Source organism: Hemitrygon akajei, unplaced genomic scaffold (assembly GCF_048418815.1).
Source record: "Hemitrygon akajei unplaced genomic scaffold, sHemAka1.3 Scf000065, whole genome shotgun sequence".
In the NCBI taxonomy this organism is placed as follows: Eukaryota; Metazoa; Chordata; class Chondrichthyes; order Myliobatiformes; family Dasyatidae; genus Hemitrygon; species Hemitrygon akajei.
This window is the reverse complement of record NW_027331951.1, coordinates 2,884,513-2,909,414: the sequence shown is the minus strand read 5'-3', so window position 1 is coordinate 2,909,414 and position 24,902 is coordinate 2,884,513. Positions and strand designations below refer to the sequence as shown.

The 24,902-nt window shown below is 47.1% G+C and overlaps 1 protein-coding gene across 1 annotated transcript; it reads left to right on the top strand.

Moving 5' to 3' along the window:
• The first annotated feature begins 13,111 nt into the window (after nucleotides 1-13,111).
• Nucleotides 13,112-24,902, top strand: LOC140721946 (oxidized low-density lipoprotein receptor 1-like). The gene is made up of 6 exons (XM_073036770.1): nucleotides 13,112-13,196; nucleotides 15,201-15,314; nucleotides 17,072-17,287; nucleotides 19,972-20,114; nucleotides 22,684-22,748; nucleotides 23,937-24,902. Exons 1-6 carry the CDS (start codon nucleotides 13,130-13,132, stop codon nucleotides 23,959-23,961), a joined length of 630 nt encoding a protein of 209 aa, XP_072892871.1. The 5' UTR covers nucleotides 13,112-13,129; the 3' UTR covers nucleotides 23,962-24,902.

Genomic DNA, 24,902 nt, shown 5'->3' with positions numbered 1-24,902 from the left:
GGAAAAGAAGAGGCAAATTTAATACAATATTGGAAAGTGTATTGTCAAGCACTTTAGTAGAATAATTAAACGGGCAGACTATTATTTTAATGGAGAGTTAATTTAAATTTCTGAGATGCAACAGGACTTGGGAGTCCTCGTGCAGGGCACCCTTAAGGTTAACCTCCAGTTTGAGTCGGTGGTGAAGAAGGCGAATGCAACGTTGGCATTCATTTCTAGATGAATGGAGTATAGGAGCTGGAATGTGATGTTGAGGCTCTATAAGGAACTGCTAAGACCTCACTTGGAGTACTGTGAGCAGCTTTGTTCTCCTTATTTAAGAAACGATGCACTGACGTTGGAGAGAGTTCAGAGATGATTCACTAGAATGATTCGGGGAATGAAAGGGTTAACATATGAAGAACGTTTGACCGCTCTTGGACTGTATTCCTTGGAGTTTAGAAGAATCAGGGGGGACCCATTAGAAACAGTTCGAATGTTGAAAGGCATGAACAGAGTGGATGTGGCAAAGTTGTTTCCCATGGTGGGGGAGTCTTGTACGAGAGGACGTGACTTGAGTAATGCAGGGCGCCCATTCAGACCAGAGATGCAAAGCATTTTATTTTTAGCCAGAGGGTGGTGAATGTCTGGAATCTGTTGCCACGGGCGGCAGTGGAGGCAGAGCCACTGTTGTATTAAAGGCTCAGATTGATAGGTATCTGAGTGGCCAGGACATCAAAATTTATGGTGAGAAGGCGGGCGAGTGGGACAGAATGGGAGAATGGATGAGCTCATGATAAAATGGCGGAGCAGACTCGATGGGCCGAATGACTGACTTCTGTTCACTTCTCTTATGTTATTATTACTTTGTCTGGAATTTCCGCATCTGATGATAGATGATAGATTTTCTCGGTGTGAGTGTGATGGCATTTATTTAGGGAGCTTCGCTGTTTGTCTGACCCAGGGAGTGTGTGATAGGACAGTGTGGACGGAGCTTCACTCTGTTTATGACCCCGCAGTGTGTGACTAATCGTTGCGGAGGGAGCGTTACACAGTTTATGTTTCCAGGAGTGTGTGATAGGATAGTATGGAGGGATTCTCGGTCTGTCTCTGTCACCTAGTCATGGGTCAGTGGATTTCGACGTTTAATCAGACTCTAATCAGAGATAGGGAGCAAGAAAATGGTAACTCTCACGTTCTGCTCCAACAGCTGCAAACTGAACACCCTTTCTGTGGCCCCACTCTCCTCCCCTTCCTTCCTCTTTGCTCAGCACACCATTCCTTCTCTATGATTATTAAGTGAGAGAGTGAGCAGCATATATGTACAAATGTAATGGGTATGTATGGGAAGGTGGTTTTGCAAAGTGAGGGATTTAGCTTTTAAATTAAAGGACAGGACCACTACCCATCCCAATGTGTCCAGACATAGGAATACAATAGAGTTTAGCACGAGGTGTAAGTGGGAAGGCTCCAAAATTTGGAATCATTGTATTTTTTTCCAAGGAAGGTGGGATCTGTATAGAAGAGATGGAAGACGGTTTACACCTGAACTGGAGGGGAGCTGATATCCTGGCGGGAAGGTGTGTCAGTACTGTGCATGAGAGTTTTTGGGAGAGTTGTTGAACTCGAGTTGCAGGGGATGGGATTCAGAGCTCCAGAGCAGATAGCGGAGTGGATATGGAGACAGATGTTGGTAAGACCTCATAAAAAGGCAGATATCAAGAGTTTATGCATAATGCGACTGGTGCCCTGAGCTCCGTAAATTTCACTGCAGGAAGCTTTAAAGAAAGGCGGTTGACTCCGGACATGAATCAATTCAGTGAATTATGACATTGTAGCCATTACTGAGAATTGGGTGTAGGAGGCGCAAGCAGGAGCGGACGATATTTCGGGTTTCCCTATTTTTAGTCGTGAGAAAGCAGAAGGAATTAAAAGAGGTGTGATGACATTACTAAGATGAGAAAATGTCACCGCAGTGAACAGTCAGGACAGGCAAGAGAATTACACTAAGTGACGCTTTATGGGTGGAAATTATGAATAAGAAATGTATGGCAAGGTTACAACATAGACCATAGCACATTACAACACAGCACACTACAAGCCCGTCGGCCAACAAAGTTGTGCCGACCCTTAAACTCAGCGTCTCATATAACCCCCCCACCTTAAATTCCTCCATATACCAGTCCAGTAGTCTCTTAAATTTCACTGGTGTATCTGCCTCCACCACTGACTCAGGCAGTGCATTCCACGCAACAACCTCTCTCTGTGTGAAAAAAAACCTTTCTGTAAAATCCCTGTTGAACTTCCTACCACTTACCGTAAAGCCATGTCCTCTTATATTGAACAGTGGTGCCCTGGGAAAGAGGGGCTGGCAGTCCACCCTATCTATTCCTCTTATTATCTTGCATATCTCTGTCATGTCTCCTCTCATCCTCCTTCTGTCCAAAAAGTAAAGCCCCACCTCCCTTATTCTCTGATCATAATGCATATTCTCTAAACCAGGCAGCGTCCTGGTATATCTGCTCTTTAAGCTTTCCAAGGCTTCCACATCCTTCCCATATTAAGGCGACCATTCTGGACACAGTTTACCAAGTGTGGTCTAACCAGGGTTTAATAGAGCTGCATCATTACATCGCGACACTAAAAGTCGATCGCTCGACTTATGGAAGCTAACGCTCCATAAGCTTTCTTAACGACCCTATCTAACTGTGAGGCAAATTTCAGGGATCTGTGGACATGTACCCCCAGATCCCTCTGCTCCGCCACTCTACCAAGTATCCTTGAGAATGTTCTTCCAAAGTGTACCTATCACTCTTCTCCGAGTTGAACGCATCTGCCACTTTCCACTGCGAAATAAATATACAAGGGTATACGTCCTATCGAAAGAACAGACAGGTGGGCAGAGTGGGTGGGGTGGTTCTGCTAGTGAGGAATGAAATTCAGTCCCTTGCGAGGGGTGATATGGAATCAGGAGATGTGGAGTCTGTATGGATAGAACTGAGAAATTGTAAAGGTAAAAAGACCCTAATGACAGTTATCTACAGGCTCCCAAATAGTAACTTGGATATGGGGTGCAAGTTGAAACTAGAGCAAAAATAACTCGTCGCCATGGCAATGCTACGGTTGTAATGGGGAATTTCAACATGCAGGTTGACTGGGAAAATCAGGTTGGTACTGGACCACAAGAAGGGGAGTTTGTGGAGTGCTTCCGAGATGGATTCTTAGGGTAGCTTGTACTGGAGCCTACCAGGGAGAAGGCAATTCTGGAGCTAATGTTGTGTAATGAACCGGATTTGATAAGAGAACTCGATGTAAAAAGCCGTTTGGAGGTGGTGACCATAATATGATGTTTTAATCTACTATTTGAGAGGGAGAAGGGAAAATCGGAAGTGTCAGTATTACAGTTGAACATAGGGGACTATGGAGCCATTTGCGAGGAACTACCCAGAGTTGACTGGAAGGATACCCTAGCAGGGATGACAGTGGAACAACAATGGCAGGTATTTCTGGGAATAATACAGAAGGTGCAGGATCAGTTCATTCCAAAGAGGAAGAAAGATTCTAAGGGGAGTAGGGGGCGACCGTGTCTGACAAGGGAAGTCAAGGGCAGTATAAAAATAAAAGAGAAGAATATAGCATAGCAAAGATTGGCGGGAAGCCTGAGGATTGGGAAACTTTTAAGGAACAACAGAAGAAAACTAAGAAGGCAATAAGCGGAGAAAGAATGAGTTACGAAGGTAAGCTAGACAAGAATATAAAAGAGGATAGAACAGGCTTCTTTAGGTATGGGAAGCGGAAAACTAATAGTCGATACAAAAGTTGGGTCCTTCAAGGTTGAAACGGGTGAATTTTATTATGGGGAACAAGGAAGTGGCAGACGAGATGAACAGTTACTTTGGATCTATATACACTAGATAAGACACAGAAAATCTCCCAGATATAATAGTGATATTTTTAAATAAAGGAAGCTTTAGAGAGAGGCCGTTATGCTCAGGCAATGAATCACTACAGTGAATTATGACATTGCAAACAATACTGAGAACTGGGTGTTGGCGGAGCAAGAAAGAGATCACGATATTTCCCGGTTCCCTATTTTTAGACGTGAGAAAGCGGAAGGAATGACAGGAGGAGGGGTGACATTAGTAGGCTGCGAAAATATAACCGCAGTGGACAGTCAGGACAGGCAATAGAATTCCTCTAAGTGAGGCTTTATGGGTGGGAATGATGAATAAGATATGCATGACAATGTTACAACATAGAACATAGAATAGTACCACACTGTACAGGCCCTTCGGCCAACAAACTTGTGCCGTCCCTTAAACCCTGCCTCCCATATAACATTCCACCTTTAATTCCTCCATATACCTGCCCAGTAGTCTCTAAAATTTCACTAGTGCATCTGCCTCCACCAGTGATTCAGGCAGTGCATTCCACGCAACAACCACTCTCTGAGTGAAAACAACCTTCCTCTAATATCCCCCTTTAACCCCACCCCTTACCTTAATTCCATATGGTCTTGTACTGAGCAGTGGTGCCCGAGGGAAGAGGCGCTGGCTGTCCACTCTATCTGGTCCTCTTAATACCTTGTGTACCTCTGTCATGTCTCCTCCCATCCTCCTTCTCTCTAAAGAGTAAAACCCTAGCTCCCGTAATCTCTGTTCATAATGCATACTCTCTAATCCAGGCCGCATCCTGGTAAATCTCCTCTGTAACCTTTCCAATGCTTCCACATCCTTCCTATAGTGAGGCGAACAGACTGGACACAGTACTCCAAGTGTGGCCTAACCAGGGTTTCCTAAAGCTGCATCATTAAATCGCGACACTAATACACGATCCATCGCGTTCTGAAAGCTAACACTCCATAAGCTTTCTAAACTACACTATCTACCTGTGAAGAAAGTTTCAGGGATCTGTGGACATATACCCCCAGATCTCTCTGCTCATCCACACTACCAAGTATCCTGCAATTTACTTTGTACTCTGTCTTGGAGTTTCTCCTTGTAAAGTGTACCACCTAACATTTATCCGATTTGAACACATCTTCCACTTTCAACTGGGAAATGAATATACAACGCTATACCTCCCATAGAAAGGACGGTCAAGTGGGCAGAGAGGGTGGGGTGGATATTCTTGTGAGGAATGAAATTCAGTCCCTTGCAAGGGCTGACTGTGAATCAGGAGATGTAGAGTCTGTATGCATAGAACTGAGAAATTGTAAGGGGAAAAAGACCCTAATGGAAGTTATCTATAGGCCTCCAAATGATAGCCTGGATATAAGCTGCAATTAGAATCAAGAGCAAAAATTAGCATGTCGCAAAGGTAATGTTACGCTTGTAATGGCGGATTTCAACATGCAGGTAGACTGTGAAAATCAGGACGGTGCAGGACACAAGGAAAGCGAGTTTGTGGACTGCCTCCGAGATGGATTCTTAGAGCAGCTTGTTCTGATGCCTACCAGGGAGAAGGCAATTATTGGTCTAATGTTGTGTAATGAACCGGATTAGATCAGGGAAATCGATGTTAAGGAGCCATTAGGAGGTGGTGACCATAATATGATAACTATTAATCTACAATTTGAGAGAGAGATGGGAAATCGGAAGTGTCACTATGACAGCTCAACAAAGGGGACTATGGAGCAATGAGGGAGGAACTAGCCAACGTTGTGCGGAAGGATACCCTACCAGGGTAGACAGTGGAACATCAATGGCAGGTAAAACTGGGAATAATACAGAAGGTGCAGGATCAGTTCATTCCAAAGAGGAAGAAAGATTCTAAGGGGAGTAGGGGGCGACCGTGTCGAACAAGGTAAGTCAAGGACAGTATAAAACTCAAAGAGAAGCAGTATAACATAGCAAAGATGAGCGGAAGCCAGAGGATTGGGAACCTTTTAAAGCGCCACAAAAGATAACTAAACAGGCAGTAAGGGGAGAACAGATGAGGTACGAAGTTAAGCTAGCCAAATTTTTAAAAGTGGTTAGTAAAAGCTTCTTTAGGTATGTGAAGAGGAGAAATATTAATTAAGACTAAAGTAGGGCCCTTGACTGTAGAAACGGGTGAATTTATTACAATGAAATGGCAGATAAGATGAACAGCTACGTCGGATCTCCTCACTAGGGAAGACACAGACAATCTCCCAGATGTAATAGTGGTATATTTCAATGCAGGGAGCTTTAAAGAAAGGCGGTTGAGCTCAGGGAATAAATGAATACAGTGAATTATGACATTGTTGCCATTACTGGGAATTGGGTGTAGGAGGTTTAAGCAAGAGAGCACGAGGTTTCTGGTTACCCAATTTTTAGACGTGAGAAAGCAAAGGAATTAAAGGAAGTGGGGTGACATTACTCGGCTGAGGAAATGTTACCACAGCGGACAGTCAGGAGAGGCAAGAACATTCCTCTAAGTAATGCTTTATGGGTTGAAATGACGAATAAGAAATGCATGACAGTGTTACAACATAGAATAGTACAGCAAATTGCAGGCCCTTCAGCCCACACAATTGTGCCGAACCTTAAACCCTGCCCACCATATAACCATCCGACCACCTTAAATTCCTCCATAAAGCTGTCTAGTAGTGTATTAAATTTCATTGGTGTATCTGCCTGCACTACAGACACAGGCAGTGCATTCCACGCAACAGCCACTCTCTGAGTGAAAACACTTCCCTCTAATATCCATCTTGAACTTCCTACCCCTTACCTTAACGCCAAGTCCTCCTGCATGGAGCAGTGCTGCCCTGGGAGAGAGGTGCTGGCTGTCGACATCGATCTATTCCTCTTATTATATAGTATACCTCCATCACCATATCACCAAGACCAAGACCAAGGAGATGGTGGTGGACTTTAGGAGATCTAGGCCTCATATGGAGCCAGTGATCATTAATGGAGAATGTGTGGAGCAGGTTAAGACCTACAAGTATCTGGGAGTACAGTTAGACGAGAAGCTAGACTGGACTGCCAACACAAATGCCTTGTGCAGGAAGGCATAGAGTCGAATGTACTTCCTAAGAAGGTTGGCGTCATTCAATGCCTGTAGTGAGATGCTGAAGATGTTATATAGGTCAGTTGTGGAGAGCGCCCTCTTCTTTGTGGTGGCATGTTGGGGAGGAAGCATTAAGAAGAGGGACGCCTCACGTCTTAATAAGCTGGTAAGGAAGGCGGGCTCTGTCGTGGTCAAAGTACTGGAGAGTTTAACATCGGTAGCTGAGCGAAGGGCGCTGAGTAGGCTACGGTCAATTATGGATAACTCTGAACATCCTCTACATAGCACCATCCAGAGACAGAGAAGCAGTTTCAGCGACAGGTTACTATCGATGCAATGCTCCTCAGACAGGATGAAGAGGTCAATACTCCCCAATGCCATTAGGCTTTACAATTCTACCGCCAGGACTTAAGAACTTTTTAAAGCTATTATTAATGCTTTTTGAGATGGTGATTTAGATGCATATCATATTTTTTTTTACTGAGTTAAGTATTGCATGTAATTAGTTTTGCTACAACAAGTGTATGGGACATTGGAAAAAAGTTGAATTTCCCCATGGGGATGAATAAAGTATCTATCTATCTATCTATCTATCATGTCTCCTCTCATCCCCCTTTTCTCCAAAGAGTAAAGCCTAAAGAGCTCCTTTAAGCTCTGATCATAATGCATACTCTCTAAACGAGGCAGCATCCTGGTAAATCTCCTCTGTACCCTTTCCAATGCTTCCACAGCTTTCTTATAGTGAGGGGACCAGAACTGGACACAGTACCCCAAGTGTGGCCTAACCAGACTTTTCTAGAGCTGCATCATTACATCGCGACACTAAAGCTCGATCCCTCGACGTATGAAAGGTAACACCCCATAAGCTTTCTTTACTGCTCTATCTACCGGTGACGCAATTTTCCGGGATCTGTGGTCATGTACCTCCAGATCCGTCTGCTCTTCCCCACTAACAAGTATTGCCATTTATATGTACTCTGCATTAGAGTTAGTCCTTCCAATGTGGAACACCTCAGACTTCTCCGTGTTGAATGCATTTGACACTTTCCACTGGGAAATGAATATTAAACGGTATACGCCCCATCGAAAGGACAGACAGGTGGGCAAAGAGGGTGGGGTGGCTCTGCTGATGAGGAATGAAATTTAGTCCCTTGCGAGGGGTGAAATAGAATCAGGAGATGTAGAGTATGCATGGATGGAACTGAGAAACAAGGGGAAAAAAACCCTAATAAGCGTTATCTATAGGTCCCCAAATAGTAGCCTGGATGTAGGGTGCAAGTTGAATCGAGAGATAAAATTAGCATGTCGCAAAGGTAATACTACGGTTGTAATGGCGGATTTCAACATGCAGGTAGACTGGGAAAATCAGGTTGATACTGGACCCCAGGAAAGGGAGTTTTGCGGAGTGTCTCCGAGATGGATTCTTCGAGCAGCTTGTACTGGAGCCTACCAGGGAGAAGACAATTCTGGAGCTCGTGCTGTGTAAAGAACCGGATTTGATAAGGGAACCCGATGTAAAGGAGCCATAAAAAAGGTGGTTTCCATAATATGATAAGTTTTAATCTACAATTTGAGAGGGAGAGAGGAAAATCCGAAGTGTCAGTATTACAGATGAACAAAGGGGACTATGGAGCCAGGAGAGAAGAACGAGCCAAAGTTGACAGGAAAGATAAACTAGCAGGGATGACAGTGGAACAACAATGCCATGTATTTCTGTGAATAATACAGAATGTGCAGGATCGGTTCATTCCAAGGAGGAAGAACGATTCTAAAGAGAGTAAAGGGCGACTTGGCTAACAACGGAAGTCAGCGACAGTATACAAAATAAAAATGGAGAAGTATAACACAGCAAAGATGAGCGGGAAGCCAGAGGATTGAAAAACTTTTAAAGAGCAACAGATGATAACTAAAAATGCAATAACGGGAGAAAAGATAATGTACGAAGGTAAGCTGGCAAAAATATAAAAGAGCATAGTAAAAGCTTATTTACGGATGTGAAGAGGAGAAATATTAGTTTAGTCCAAAGTTTGCCCTTGAAGGCAGAAGCGGGTGAATTTATTACGGGGGAAAAGGAAACCTTTTTCCTTGAAGGAAAAAGATGAGCAGTTACTTTGGATCTGTCTTCACTGGGGAAGACACAGACAATATCCCAGATGTAGTGGTGGTATATGCCAATTCAGGAAGCTTTACAAAAAGGCGGCTGAGCTCAGGAAATGAATCAATACAGTGAATAATGACATTGTAGCCATTACTGGGATTTGGGTGTAGGAAGAGCAAGCTGGAGAGCACGAGATTTTGAGATTCTCTATATTTAGACGTGAAAAAGCGGAAGGAATTGAAGGAGGAGGGGTGACATTACTAGGCTGAGAAAATGTTACCGCAGAGGACAGTCAGGACAGGCAAGAAAATTCCTCTACATGAGGCTTTACGGTTGGGAATGACGAATAAGAAATGGATGACAATGTTACAACATAGAACCTAGAATAGCACAACAGAGTACACAATGGTGGAGGCAAATACACCAGCGAAATTTAAGAGATTACCAGACAGGTATATGGAGGAATTTAAGGTGACGGGTTATATGGGTGGCAGGTTTTAAGGGACGGGACAACTGTGGGCCGAAGGGCATGTACTGAGCGGTACTATTCTATGTTCTATGTTCTATGTTCTATGTACTATCGCCCTTGAATTCCCACCCCTTACCTTAAAGCCATGTCCTCTTGTATTGAGCAGTTGTGCCCTGGGGAAGAGGTGCTAGCTGTCTACTCTATCTATTCGTCTTAATATCTTGTATACCTCTATCTTCTCTCTTCTCATTCACTTTCTCTCCAGAGAGTAAAGCCCTAGCTCCCTTAATCTCTGATCATGTTGCATCTTCTCTAAATCAAACATCCTGGTGCATCTCCTCTGTACCCTCTCCAATACTTTCACATCCTAGTGAGGCGAACAGAACTGAATTTAGTTTTCCAAGTGTGGACTATCTAGAGTTTTATTTAGCTGCATCATTACCCCGCGACCCTTAAACTCTATCACTCGACTTTGAAAGCTAACACCCAATAAGCTTTCTTAACTACACTATCTATCTGTGAGTCAACTTTCAGGGATTTGTGGATATGTGCCCCTGATTCCTTTGCTCCTACATACTACCAAGTATCCTGCAATTTACTTTGAACTCTGCCTTGGAGTGTTTTCTTCCAAAGTGTACCACCTAACACTTCTACTAGTTTAACGCATCTACCACTTTCCACTGGGAAATGAATGTACAATTGTATACGTCCTATCGAAAGGACGGACAAGTGGGCTGTGCGGCTGGGGTAGATCTGCTGGTGAGGAATAAAATTTATTTCCATGCCAGGGGAAACATAGAATCAGGAGATGTGAAGTCTGTATGGATGGAACTGTGAAATTGTAAGGGGAAAAGAAAACATTAACGGGAAGTATCTACCGGCCCCCAAACAGTAGCCTGGATGCAGGGTGCAAGTTGAATCAAGAGCAAAAATCAGCATGTCGCAAAAGTAACGCTACGGTTGTAATTGAGAATTCATCATTCAGGTAGACTGGAAAAATCGGGTTGATACTGGACTCCAAGGAAAGAAGTCTTTGGAGTGCCTAAGAAATGGATTCTTAGAGCAGGTTGGACTGGAGCCTACCAAGAAGAAGGCAATTCTGAAGCTAGTGTTGTGTAATGAACTGGATTTGATAAGGGAACTAGATGTAAAGGAGCCATTAGGAGGTGGTGCCCATAATATGATAAGTTTTAATCTATAATTTGAGAGAGCGAAGGGAAAATCGGAAGTGTCAGTATTACAGTTGAACAAATGGGACTATGGAGCCATGAGGGAGGAACTAGCCAAAGTTGATTGGAAGGATACTCTCACAGGGATGACAGTGGAACAACAATGGCAGGGATTTTTGGGAATAATACAGAAGGTGCAGGATCAGTTCATTCTAAAGAGGAAGAAAGATTCTAAGGGGAGTAGGGGGCGACCGTGGCTGACAAGGGAAGTCAAGGACAGTATAAAAATAAAAGAGAAGAATATAGCATAGCAAAGATTAGCGGGAAGCCAGAGGATTGGGAAACTTTTAAGGAACAACAGAAGAAAGCTAAGAAGGCAATAAGCGGAGAAAGAATGAGTTACGAAGGTAAGCTAGCCAAGAATATAAAAGAGGATTGTATAAGCTGCTTTAGGTACGTGAACAGGAAAACTATTTGGTAAGACCAAAGTTGGGCCCTTGAATGCAGAATCGGGTGAATTTATTATGGGAAAACAAGGAAATGGAAGACGGGATGATGTGTTACTTCGGATCTGTCTTCACTAGGGAAGACACAGACAATCTTCCAGGTAATAGTGGTATATTTCAATGCAGGAAGCTTTAAAGAAAGGCGGCTGAGCTCAGGGAATGAATCAATACAGTGATTTATGACACTGCAGCCATTACTGAGATTTGGGTGCAGGAGGAGCAAGCAGGAGATTGGGTTTAGGTTGAGTGGGCGAGGGTCTGACAGACGGAATACAATGTTGGTAAATGGGATGTCATTCACTTTGGCAGGAAAAGTGGAAGAACGGATTATTATTTAAATGGTAAAAGATTGCAGCATGCTGCTCTGCAGAGGGAGTTACAAATTCCTGTGCATGAATCACAAAGGGTTGGTTTGCAGGTGCAGCAGGCTGTCAGGAAGGCAAAGTAAATGCTGGCCTTCATTGCAATGGGGGCTGAACTAAAGCTCAGGGAGCTTATGATGGAACTGTGCAGGGTCCTGGCGAAGCCACACCTGGAGTACTGTGTGTAGTTCTGGTCTCCTTACATGAGGAAGGATATACTGCATTCGGAGGCGGTGCAGAAGAGGCTCACCAGCTTCATTGCAAAGATGGGGGGGGGGGGAGAATATGAGGAGAGATTGAGTGGCCCGGCGCTCTACTCACTGGAATCCAAAGAGAGGAGATTTTGTGGAAAGATATAAAATTATTTAAGAGATAGATAACATAGTTGTTCCACTGGGAGCTGAGACGAGAACAAATTGACGATACCTCCATTTTCTCCTAACGAATGGTAGGGAAAGGGGAGAGAGAGAGAGAGAGAGAGAGAGAGAGAGAGAGAGAGAGAGAGAGAGAGAGAGAGAGAGAGAGAGAGAGAGAGAGAGAGAGAGAGAGAGAGAGAGAGAGAGAGAGAGAGAGAGAGAGAGAGAGAGAGAGAAGAGAGAGAGAGAGGAGAGAGAGAGAGAGAGAGAGAGAGAGAATGCAATGGAATAAAGAATGTGGGTGAGAGTCCGCCACTGGACGAGGAAGGCGAAGAAACTAGTGGATGGAACGAGTTTCGAGAGGAAGAGTTTATTTCACTCGGAGGAGGGTGTGGGCTCACTCACTTCGGTGTGTGTTCGGGCTTTGACCTGGAGTCGTGGCTTCTCACGGACTGAAAGCCTGGAGCCCCGGCGATGAGGAGGAACAGACCAACGCCCAAACCAGGAACCAACGATGGATGCATATCTCCCGGGAAATACAGGCTCTGTATGAGTGACACAAATCCTTCGGACATTCCCTCCTGCCCTCAATATCTTCTCCCTTCCTTCCATTCCTTTTCTCTTTCTCCTCCTATTTATCTTCCTCACCACATCCTTCGTCTATATTCCTTTCCTCCATCCCTCCCCACGGTTCTCTTTTCACTCTCTGAAGCGCTCCCTCTCCCCCCCCCCCTCTCCTCCACTCTCCCTCCTGTCATTCCGGCTCTCCCTCTCCCTTTCATTTTCCCGTTCAACGCCGCTTTTCTCCCTCTTTCCTCATCTTCACCCTCCTCCCTACTCCTGTTTCCCCATTTCTGTCACGCTTACCTTCCATCTCTCTCCACACTCTTCCCCTTTTCTCTGCACCTCGACCCTCTGTACACTCACTCTCACCGCTTCTCCGCTGATCCCTAATCTTCCCCTCCCAACCCTCCATCTCTTTCTCCCCACTGTCAATATTCTCCCAACACCCGCCACTCTAATCTCTCTCAGCTACGCACTCCCATTTCCTCATTCTCCGTCCTCTCCGCACTTCCTCTCCCTGCTCTCGGTTCCTCTCTTTATCAGCTGTCCACCTGGTGTTTGCTGGTGTCGGTTTGACCGCCTTCTCATCACGGGTTTCCTCTGAAAACGGTCGTTCTCAGCTCAGAGACGCAGACAGTCCTGAATAAGATGGACGAGGACAAGACTTACGTGAATGTGAAGTTCGCAAAAACGGATCCACAGTCTCCTTCCAACGGTGAGTGTGTCAGAAAAACCAGTAGAGAGACCTCCATTATGGGTGATCCCGGGTGTGTGTGATCTGACGGGTGGAGGGAGCCTCACTGACTCTCACTGTTCTGTCCCCAGCTGAACCTAATGTATCGTACGCTGGACTTAATCTCAGGACCCTCTCTGTTCCCCGGGTCCGGACAGGTGGAGGTCAGTTTTATCTCTGTCAGTTAGACTCTGTTTAGATGATGTGTTCCTTCCTGTCGGACATCTCAGTAGAAACGCACAATTGACCCTAACGATTAGTCAGAGGGAACCCACGAACCCATCACGTTCACTGTTCTGTCCCCAGCTGAACGGTGGGAGAGGGGATGAGGAGGGAGCTTTTGGAGGTTTGCCGAGTATCCTGTACTCCGGGTTGGGGAGTTGGGACAGCGCTGGGGAGGGGCGGTATAGTGGGAGCGCTATGGAATAGGATGAAGAGAGAGTGTTGTGGAGGGGTCGATGAATAGAGAATGCCATCGGCAGGGCAGGGTGGAGGTTGTACCGTGGGAGGGGTGTTGAGCAGATAGTTCTGAGAAAGGAGCGCTGTGGGGATGAGCAGAAAGTTGGAAACACCGAGGGAGGACTGATGAGGATAGAGGACAGTGGGAGGGGTGCTGTATAAAATTTTAACCTCACTGTACACTTTCTTACCCCATTATCTATTGCCGCTTTCCCTCTCCGCCTCCACCTTCCATCCTATCCCCGCTCCCTCTTTCTCCTACAATCTCAATAACCCTCTCCCTCTTTCCTTCTCTCTCGTCCCTGTCTCTCTTTCATCCTCTCTCCCCACTTTCTCACACCTTCTCTCCCTCTTTTTCCCTTCTCTCTGGGATTTCACTTTACTCCTTCTTGCCTCCCTCCATCTCTCAACCCATCTCTCCCCTCTCTTTCACTTACCTCCCTCTTTCTCGCCACCGTCCCCTTCATTCTCTCACTCTCTCACTGCCCAAATGCTCTACCGCCCGCCATCACACCTCCCCTCTCCCGCTCTTCCTCTCTTCCTCTTCCCGTGCCCTCTTACTCTTTCTGTCCGCACACCACCCCTTGCTTTTTCTAACCCTCTCTCTCTCTCTCTCTCTCTCACTCACTCTGTCTCTCAATGCTCATCCCCTCTCGATGAGCCCCCAATTTCCACTCTTCCCCTACTCCACACACTGTCAGACGGGAATTAGGGTGGGGATGATGAGGCGAACTTTAGTGAAAGGGGTTTCGGGTATTTGTCTCATAGGGACAAACACCTTCCAAGGAAGGTGCCACCGGTACAGAAGAGAGGGTTTCAATTCAATGTGAGTTGCATTGCAATCCAACCATACATGAACACCCATCAATACAGTCAAACGAGTCTGCGTTACTGCAGGACCCAGATGCCAAACACAAAACCAACGGTCACACAACGGCACAAAACCCTCAAAGATAACAAGCAAATGCAAAATATCAGTAAAATACATTCAAGCAATATGTTTCTATTTCATATATTATTACATATGTCTCTCAGACTGAGGGGAGAGTTGATACAGGTCTATATCATGACGAGAGACAGAGATAGACCAGGCAACCGGGGCATTACACCCCCAGAGAGAAATGTCTAATACCATGGAGTGGAAGGGCAGAGGGAGTATCTTTTGAGGAGAGGTGAGGGGCAAGGTTTTGTTTACACAATGAGCATGGGTGATTGGAATGTGCTTCCAGGAGTGATGGTGGAGGCAAATTGATAGAGGCGTTTAATCGGCTCTTTGTCATGCACCTGTATGTACAGGGACTGGAGGGAAATGAACATTGTGTCGGTAAAACCGATTTTGGTGTAGAATTTAACTGGTATAGCAAACAAATTTGGGTCGAAAGGTCTGTTCTGTTATGTGATTTCCGCTCACGGCTCTGCATGAGGAAAATAGAGTGATTTGAACTCAGAAGTTGGGAATAGCAGGGGTGGGGTAGATCAGGAAATTTGACAATGGATTGACAAAGACAAGGAACGATTTTTCCACAGACGGTATGGGCAGTGAACGACCCACAAGGAGAGACCGATCAGACCCAAGCATATGGCTAACCTGCCTTTTAACAGCGGCCCTCATTATCACGGGTATCTGCTGGAGGATTCATGGTGAGTTCCACACCGGTCGGAACGACCAAACCGCAGATGATAAAAATGGCCACTGTAACAGCGACACGTTCCCAACTTTTCCCAGAAACACCCTTTATGGTGACATCAACACACCCCTCACTGTGGTACTGACGGGTACTGACAGCATGACCACTACTCACCCCTCACCGTGACACCGACACAACCCCCACCAACACATCCCTCAACATGATACCGACATATCCCTCAACCTGATGCCAACACAGAACCTAATATAATAACGTTTCACTGTAACACTGACACGCCTCTTGAAGTGGCACCGACACGACCCTCACTTGGACACAGACATGTTCATCAACCAACTCATCACTTATCATGACAGCAAAAGCGACTCCTGCTTAACACCGATATAACACTCACCGTCGCAAAGAAACATCCCTCACGTGACACCGACAAGCCCCTCCGAAAGTCACCCACTCAGTCCTCACCCTAACAACAACACTAAACTTACAGTGACACCGACACACCCACCGTGACCACTACAGGTCATTGCCCGTGACACAGACACACCCCTCACCGTGACATCGACATTTTTCCACTGTCACACCGGACAGACACCGGACACTATAACACCGACGAGACTCTCACTGTAACACCGTGAAACCTCGCACTTTGACCCCGACATATCTGTCACCGTGACATAGAGATACATCGCGATGTGACCCAGTGCACCTCTCACATGGACCCAGAAAAGTATATGTATATGTGTGCGCATGCGCTGACGTGCATGCTGCCTGTTGCAGCCGCTCCGACTAGTTTTCTAACTTTTCTTACTTACGTTATTTGTTTTTACTTTCACACTAACACGTCAAAGCTGCACCCTCTCTAACATGCTGGTGGAGAGAGTTTTATTCTGGTTTTTAGCTCTGGAATTTTTTTTTTACCCAATTTCCCTCAGGATCAATAAAGTATGTCCGTCTAACTGTAAACACTTATCACAATGACAGCTAGACATCTTTCACTGAAACACCGGCTCGCTGTGACAGAGAATCAACTGTCACCGCGATACTGACGCAGCCCCCATAGTGTCACCAACAAAAACCTCACTGGTAACCTGATATAACCCTCAGCGTGCCCCAGACACGTAGCTCACTCTGGCGCCGACGCCCCTTAATGTGTCACCACCCTCAGTATAACACCTTCACCGAAGCACTGACACACCACTCTCCGTGAGCCGCTCAGTAGCTTCACGCTGACACAACGTAAACGGCAAACATCCTTCACCATCTCAGATCACCTCTGAACGAAACTACAAACTTCTTTGGGAAGACCAGCACCCACACATTATACAGATACACCACACACTGTAACACTACAAGACCGCTCACTGTAAAATGTCCCTCACTCTGACATTTCCCTCGCCGTGACGTCGAGATAAACTTCATTGTGACCCGGCACACCTCTCTCCGGGGCACAGAAATACCTATCACAGTGACACGTCCCTCACAGCAACTCGGACATGTCCCACGCTGAGACAGTGAAGTGTTCATCACCAGGATACTGACACAGACCCCACTGTAACAACAACAAAATATTCACGAGGGCATTGATAAGCCCTCAAGGTGGTGCCGACGCCTCTCACTGTGCCACCAGCACATACTTCACTGTGACACCCTTCACCGTGACACTGACACAACACTCTCTGTGACCCGTTCGGTAGCGTGACGCTGACTCACGTGTCACTGTAAATGCTAAACATCCTTTACCATCTCTCTCAGTATCACAGATTCGTCACTGTAATATCACCTCCGACCGAAATTGCCATGGGTTAAACTCGACCGTTGAATCCAAGCTTTCAGCGCTCAACTCTAATCTATCCCACCTTAAACGAATGCACAGCGAACTCCGACACCGGTTCAAGGAGATGGAAACGAAGTACAGATATGTCAACCAAGCCAAGGCTCAAATCTGTGAATTGTTGACGAGCAGAAGAGGTGAGGCATCATCCCCCTTATTTACCCGCTCCTCATCACAGGGCAGGCATGGAGAGAGGAAGCGTCACTCTGTGCTTGACATCGGGACTTTGTGATGAGAAGGTATGGAGGATCATTCACTCTGTGTTTGACCCGGTGAGTGTGTTATGGGGCTGCGTGGAGGAAGTTTCACTCTGTCACTGAATCCAGGAGAGTGTGATGGGACGTTGTGGAGGTGGATTCTCTCTGTGTCTGACCACGGGATTGTGAGTGAGGCATTACAGCTTCACTCTATGTTTCACACCGGGAGTGTCTGATGGGACAGTTTGGATCGAGCTTCACTCTGTGTCTGGCAGCGGGATTGTGTGATGGGACAGTACTCAGAGAGATTCACCACATGTCTGACCCCTGATGTGTGTTATAGCACCGTGGAGAGAGAGTTTCACTCTGAATCCGGGAGTGTGTGACGGGACGGTGCAGCGGGGGCTTCACTCTGTCTGATCCCTGGAGTGTTTGATGGGATGGTGTGGAGGGAGATTCACTCTGTGTCTGACCCCGGGAGTGTGCGATGGAACGGTGTGGAGGGAGATTCACTCTGTGTCTGACCCCGGGAGTGTGTGATGGGACGGTGTATAGGGAGATTCACACTGTGTCTGGCCCCGGGAGTGTGTGATGGGACGGTGTGGAGGGAGATTCACTCTGTGTCTGACCCCGGGTGTGTGTGATGGGACGGTGTGGAGGGAGATTCACTCTGTGTCTGACCCCGGGTGTGTGTGATGGGACGGTGCCGTGTGGAGGGAGATTCACTCTGTGTCTGACCCCGGGAGTGTGTGATGGGGAGGTGTGGAGGGAGCTTCACCATGTGTCTGACCCCGGGAGTGTGTGAAAGGACGATCTGGAGCCAGCTTCACTTTGTGTCTGATCTTGGGAGTGTGTAATGGGATGGTGTGGAGGGATATTCACTCAGTGTCTGTCCGCAAAATCGTGTGAATTGACAATGAGCTGCTTGCCGTCTGAACCCATGTGGGTGTGACGGGGCCGTGGAGAGAAACAGAGTTTCACTCTGTGTCTGACCCCGGGTGTGCATGATGCAACAGTGTAAGAGAGTTTTACTCTGTGTTTGTCCCTGGAATCTGTGATGGGACAGTGTTGAAGGAGATTCCCTCAGTGTCTGGCAACGGGTTGCGTGATTGGAAATTGCGGTGGGAATGAGTGACGGGACGCTGTGGGTTGAAAATCTATTTCTGTTTGTCCCTCAGCAAGGGAGTTTTGATACTGACTCCTGAAATTTGTGATGGGACGGTGTTCAAGGAGCTACAACTTCCATGTGACGAGTCCCGCGAGTGTGTAATGGGGTGCCGTGGCGGGAGATTCAGTTTGAGTCTGATACCAGGAGAATGTTATGGGACGGTGTGAACCATCTTAAATTTTAGTCTGCCTACGGGAGTGCATAATAAGAGGGTGTGGAGGGTTTGTATCTGACTACGGGAACGTATAAAATTGCAATTTAGAGGGAGATTCACTCTGCGTCTGACCCCGGGAGTGTGTTTAGGGACGGTGTGGAGGGAACGTCACTCTGTGTCTGACCCCGAGAATGTGTGATGGACGGTGTGGAGGGAGATTCACTCTGTGTCTGACCCGGGAGTGTGTGATGGGACGGTGTGGAGGGAGATTCACTCTGTGTCTGACCCCGAGAATGTGTTATGGGACGGTGTAGAGTGAGCTTCACTCTGTGTCTGTCCGCAACAGCGTGTAATTTGACAGTGAGCAGCGTGCAGTCTGAACCCATAAGTGTGTGATGGCGCCGTGGAGAGAGAGAGCGCCTCAGTCTGTGTCTGCCCCGGGTGTGTAGGATGTAACAGTGTAAGGGAGTTTCACTCAGTTTTTGACCCTGGATTCTGTGATAGGACATTGTTAAAGGAGACTTCCTCAGTCTGGCAACGGGTTGCGTGATTGGTAATTGCGGAGGAAGCCAAATCCTGTGTCTCACCCCGGGACTGTGTGACGGGGAGGTGTGGATAGAAATTCTATTTGTGTCTGTGATAGGATGGCTGGAAGGAGCTTGTAACTAACTCTTGAAGATTGAGATGGAACGGTGTTGAGGGAACTTCAACTTGTGGCGGTCCCGCGAGTCTGTAATGGTGTGTCATAGAGGGTGATTCAATTTGAGTCTGACACAAGGAGAGTGTAATGGGACAGTACGAACGAACTTCATTTTGAGTCTGACCACGGGAATGCGTGATAGGAGGGTGTGAGGGAGCTTCACTCTGTGTCTGACACCGGGAGTGTGTGATGCCACGGTGTGGAGGGAGATTCACTCTGTGTAAGACACCGGTAGTGTGTGATGGGACGGTGTGGAGGGAGATTCACTCTGTGTCTGACCCCGGGAGTGTGTGATGGGACGGTGTGGAGGGAGCTTCACTCTGTGTCTGACTCAGGGAGTGTGTGATGCCACGGTGTGGAGGGAGATTCACTCTGTGTAAGACACCGGTAGTATGTGATGGGACGGTGTGGAGGGAAATTCACTCTGTGTCTGACACCGGAAGTGTGTGATGGGACGGTGTGGAGGGAGATTCACTCTGTGTCTGACACCGGAAGTGTGTGATGGGACAGTGTGGAGGGAGATTCACTCTGTGTCTGACACCGGAAGTGTGTGATGGGACGGTGTGGAGGGAGACTGATTTTACCTTATTCCTGCTTTTCAGAGGAAAATTATTCCAAGGTTTTTGTCAGATATGGAGATCGTTGTTACTTTTTCTCCACCTTTGAGACATCTTACGATGGAGCTAGGGAATTTTGTTCAATCATTGATTCAAGTCTCCTGAAAATCAATTCAGAGGATGAAGCGGTAAGTGTCACACCACGAGAAAGACCTTAAGACCCTCGTGTCTGTTAAACGCCTCTCCACGACCAGCGCTGCGAGAATGTTCCAATCGCACACCAGTCTCTGTGAAATCAACACTTGTCAAACTCATCTCCCTGGAACACACCCCTTCTCACCTTAATTCATGATTCTGTTATTAGATATTGCTACACTGAGGGTACAATACCCTCTGTCTTGTTTATCTGTGTCTCTCGTGATAAGATAAACAACTGTCAGGTGTTCCCTCAAACTCCCCAGCTCCAGAGAGCAGAAACCAAAGAGTTCCGTCCTGTGCTTAGAGATTTTACTCTCTAATCAAGGCAGCGTCCCAGTGAAGACATTCTGTATCTCTCCAAAGACCCCGACACTCACCCTGTAACCATAAGACCATAAGACATAGGAGTAGAAGTCGGCCATTCGGCCCATCGACTCTGGCCCGCCATTTCATCATGAGCTGCTCCAATCTCCCATTTAGTCCCATTACCCCCCTTCTCACCATAACCTTTGATGCCCTGGCTGCTCAGATACCTATCAATCTCTGCCTTAAATGGAGCCAATGACTTGGCCTCCACTGCCGCACGTGGCAACAAATTCCATAGATTCACCACTCTCTGGCTAAAAAAAAAATTAAAAATCGCATCTTTGTTCGGAATGAGCGCCCTTCAATCCTCAAGTCATGCCCTCTCGTACTAGACTCCCCCACCATGGGAAACAACTTTGCCACATCCACTCTGTCCATGCCTTTTAACATTCGAAATCTTTCTATGAGGTTCCCCCTCTTTTTTCTAAACTCCAAGAGGTACAGTCCAAAAGCGGTTAAACCTTCCTCATGTGTTAACCCTATGATTCCCGGAATCATTCTAGTGAATCTTTTCGGAACGCTCTCCAACGCCAGCACATCTGTAAATAAGGAGCCCAAAACAGCACAGTACTCCAAGTGAGATCTTACCAGTGCCTTATAGAGCCTCAACATCACATCCCTGCTTTTATAATGTATTTCTCCGGATATGAATGCCAAAATTTCATTCGCTTTCTTAACCACCGACTCAACGGAGGTTAACCGTAAGGGTGTCCTGCACGAGGACTCCCAAGTACCGTAGTATCTCAGAACTTTGAATTTTCTCCTCATTTAAATAAAAAGCTGCCGGTTTATTTCTTCTACCTTAGTGCGTGACTATACACTTTCTAACATTGTAGTTCATTTGCTACTTCTTTGCCCATTCCCCCAAACTATCCAAGTCTCGCTGCAGACTCTCTGTTTCCTGAGCACTACCGGCCCCTCCACCATCTTTGTATCATCAGTAAATGTAGCCATAAGGCCATCTATTCCATAATCCAAATCCTTGACATACAGCGTAGAAAGAAGCGGCCCCATCACGGACGCCTGTGTAACACCACGGGTAACCGGCATCCAATCAGAATGGGATCCCTTTATTACCACTCTCTGTTTCCTGCCAATCGGCCAACGCTCGATCCACGTGTGTAACTTTCCCGTAATTCCAGGGGGTCTTATCTTTTTCAGCTGCATCAATTGCGGCACCTGGTCAAAGTCTTTCTGACAATCGAAATGCACAACGTCCACTGCATCTCCTTTGTCTAGACTACTTGTAATTTCCTCAAAACATTGAAATAGGTTTGAGAAGACATATTCACACGGCTCCCACGTTTACCAGAATGATAAAAATAGTGGAGGTCCCGGTTTATCGACCATCACACGACCCTGAGTTAAGGAACAGATTGAAGCTTCCTCCATACCTTCCCATCAGACACTCCCGGGGTCAGACACAGAGTGAATCTCCCTCCACACCGTCCCATCACACACTCCCGGGATCAGACACAGAGTGAATCTCCCTCCACACCGTCCCATCACACACTCCCGGGGTCAGGCACAGAGTGAATCTCCCTCCACACCGTCCCATCACACACTCCCGGGGTCAGGCACAGAGTGAATCTCCCTCCAAACCGTCCCATCACACACTCCCGGGGTCAGACACAGAGTGAATCTCCCTCCACACCGTCCCATCACAAAATCCCGGGGTCAGACACAGAGTGAATCACCCTCCGCACCGTCCCATCACATCCTCCCGGGGTCAGACACAGAGTGAATCTCCCTCCACACCGTCCCATCGCACACTTCCGGGATCAGACACTGGGTGATTTTCCCTCCACACAGTCCCATCGCACATCCCCCTGGTCAGACACAGTGTGAATGTCCCTTCAGCGAGTCCCAACACACACTCCCGGGGTCAGACTCGAAGTGAGTCTCCTCCACACCTTCCTACCACATATTTCCAGGATCAGACACACCGCCGTATCACACACTCATGTCGTCAGACACAGAGACCTCCCTCCATACGGTCTCATCAAACACGACTGGGGTCAGACACTGAGTGAGGCTCCCTCCACACCTTGCCATGTCATTCTCCTGGGGTGCGACAGAGAATTAAGATCCTTCCACACCATCCTTTCACACTCTTCAGGGGTCAGATATACAGTGACGCTCCTTAAATTTTACTCGAATTCAATCATTAATGGTAGCTCTTTAATTTCACAGAATTTTGTTAACAAAGCTGTCCACGACCAAGGCAGTTCATATTGGATTGGAAAATGCGAAGACGGGTGAGATTTGGGATCTTGCAAGTTTCTGAGAAGAGAGCTGTCGTGGGATTGATATTGGCTGCGAAAAGGGAGTGGGCAGTGGGATTAGTTTGGGACGGACACGGGTTGCTAGAGGGAGTGGGAATTGCTATTAGTTTGTGGACTGACAAGAGCTGTGGGAAGAGTATGGAGAATCGGGGCATTTTGAAGACTGAGAAGGTTCTGCGGGGAGGGTGTAGGCAATGGAATTTGTTTGGGGACGGGCTGTTGGTAGAGAGGTTATCGGTGAATTAATTTGGGGACTGACGTGGACTGTGGGAACAGACTGGGAAGTGGGAGTGTTTTGGTGATTGTCACAGATCTGCAGGGAGACGTTTGGGCGGTGGGATCATTTTGTGGACGAGTACGGTCTGTGGGTAAAGTATGGGAAGTACGGGGATTCTTGAGACAGACACGGAGCCGTGGGGTGCGGGTGGAGCTGTGGGGTTATTTTGGGATCTGACACAGGTTCTGGGAGAGACCAAGGCAGTGGTAGTACTTTGGGGACTGTCGCAAATCTGTGGATGGGTATATTGTCAGTGGGATTAGTTTGGACATTGACAGAGGTCTGTGGGAAGAGGGTGGGAAGTGCGAGTGTTTTGGTTTCTTGGTCTCGAACAAGAAGGCTTGACAGTGCGATTATTCCCGGGACTAGTACGGGGCTGTGGGGAGTGAGTGGGAAGTGCGAGTGTTTTGGGGACCGACAGTCCTCTGCAGAGAGAGTGGGGCAGTGTGTGTACTTTGGACTGACACTGATCTTTGGGGTGAGAGTGGGAAGGCAGGGTATTTTGGGATATACAACAGGCCTGTGTGGAGAAAGTGAAGTAGTGGGAGTATTTTGGAGATTGACATTGTGCCTTGGGGTATTTTTAGCCTGTGGGGATCAGTTGGGGCACTGGGATTATTCTGGGTTCTGACACCGGTCTGTGGGTAGAGGGTGGGACATGGTATTAATTCCGGGACTGACACAGGGTGGCATGGAGCGTGTGGGTCACTGTGAGTAATCTGGATACTGGCTCAGGGCTGTGCTGGGAAAGTGGGATAGTGGGAGATTTTGACGTCTGCCACAGGTCAATGGTGAGGGAGTGTGTCTGTGATTTAGGGACTGACACAGGGCTGTCTGCTGGAGGTGCGTTGTCCCTTTTGAACTTGTTTACCCCTCCTTGTCAGGAAAGTGGCCTCAAATGTCGAGTAAAAGAAGATCGCTGGGAAGCCTGAATGCGGTAAATGTAAATCCAGTCAGGATCATAGATGCAAAAATGATCAGCACCGTTTCATCTGTGAGAAGTCTCCACCTTTGTGCCCGGATATTCCTGCAAAGATCCGGGATCTCTGTCAACAGGCCGTGGAGCCGACTTGAATCAAATGACAACACCTTATTTCTCTATCTCTCTCTCCGAATCTCACTAACCCATTCTCTCTTCCCCTCGCCCCTACCCTATTCTCCTCCCTCCTTCTATCGCTGCTTTACTCGCCATCTCGCCTTCTCTTTACCCTCATTCCAAACTCTCTCTCTCATCCTCATCCCCTTCTACCTCACCTATTACAACCCTATTTTCCTTCCTCTCTCTTTCTTGCCTCCCTCTCCTCCAACTCTTCTCTCTTCTCTTCACACTCTCTCCCCCGATTCTCTACATCCTCTCTGCCCCTCTCTTCCCATCCCACTCTTTCATTTATCTAAACCCACTCCATCTCCCTTTTCTCTTTCCAGCTAATCTCACCTCAATCATGTCACTGATGTTCTCGATACCCCAGCCCTGGGGAAATAGAGCGCACGCATTCGCCTTATCTCTCTCCCTCGTGGTTTTATACACCTCTGTAAGTTCACCGAATCAAGCCTAAAAATTCCCGTCCTTGCTTCATAAATCCATCCCTTGTATCCCGGCAGCATCCTCGAAAGTCTCTCGCTGCAGTTTTTCCAGCTCAGCGGCATATTTCCCTTAGCAGGGCGACCAGATCTGAACACCGTGCTCCAAATCTGGCCTGACCTACGTCTTGTACAATTGCAACGTGACCTGAGACTCCCGTACTCAGTGTCCTGACTGATGAAGCCCAGCGCGTCAAATGTCCTGTCCAGCTGCATCGCATGATTTCTGTCGGATTCACAGTCTGTTTTATTATCTGTGACTTATACCA

Coding starts and splice junctions, on each gene's coding strand:
- LOC140721946 (XM_073036770.1), top strand. CDS start 13,130: ATGGACGAGGACAAGACTTACGTGAATGTGAAGTTCGCAAAAACGGAT. Junction 13,197..15,200: donor TCCACAGTCTCCTTCCAACG/GTGAGTGTGTCA, acceptor ATTTTTCCACAG/ACGGTATGGGCAGTGAACGA. Junction 17,288..19,971: donor ATTGTTGACGAGCAGAAGAG/GTGAGGCATCAT, acceptor CCTGCTTTTCAG/AGGAAAATTATTCCAAGGTT.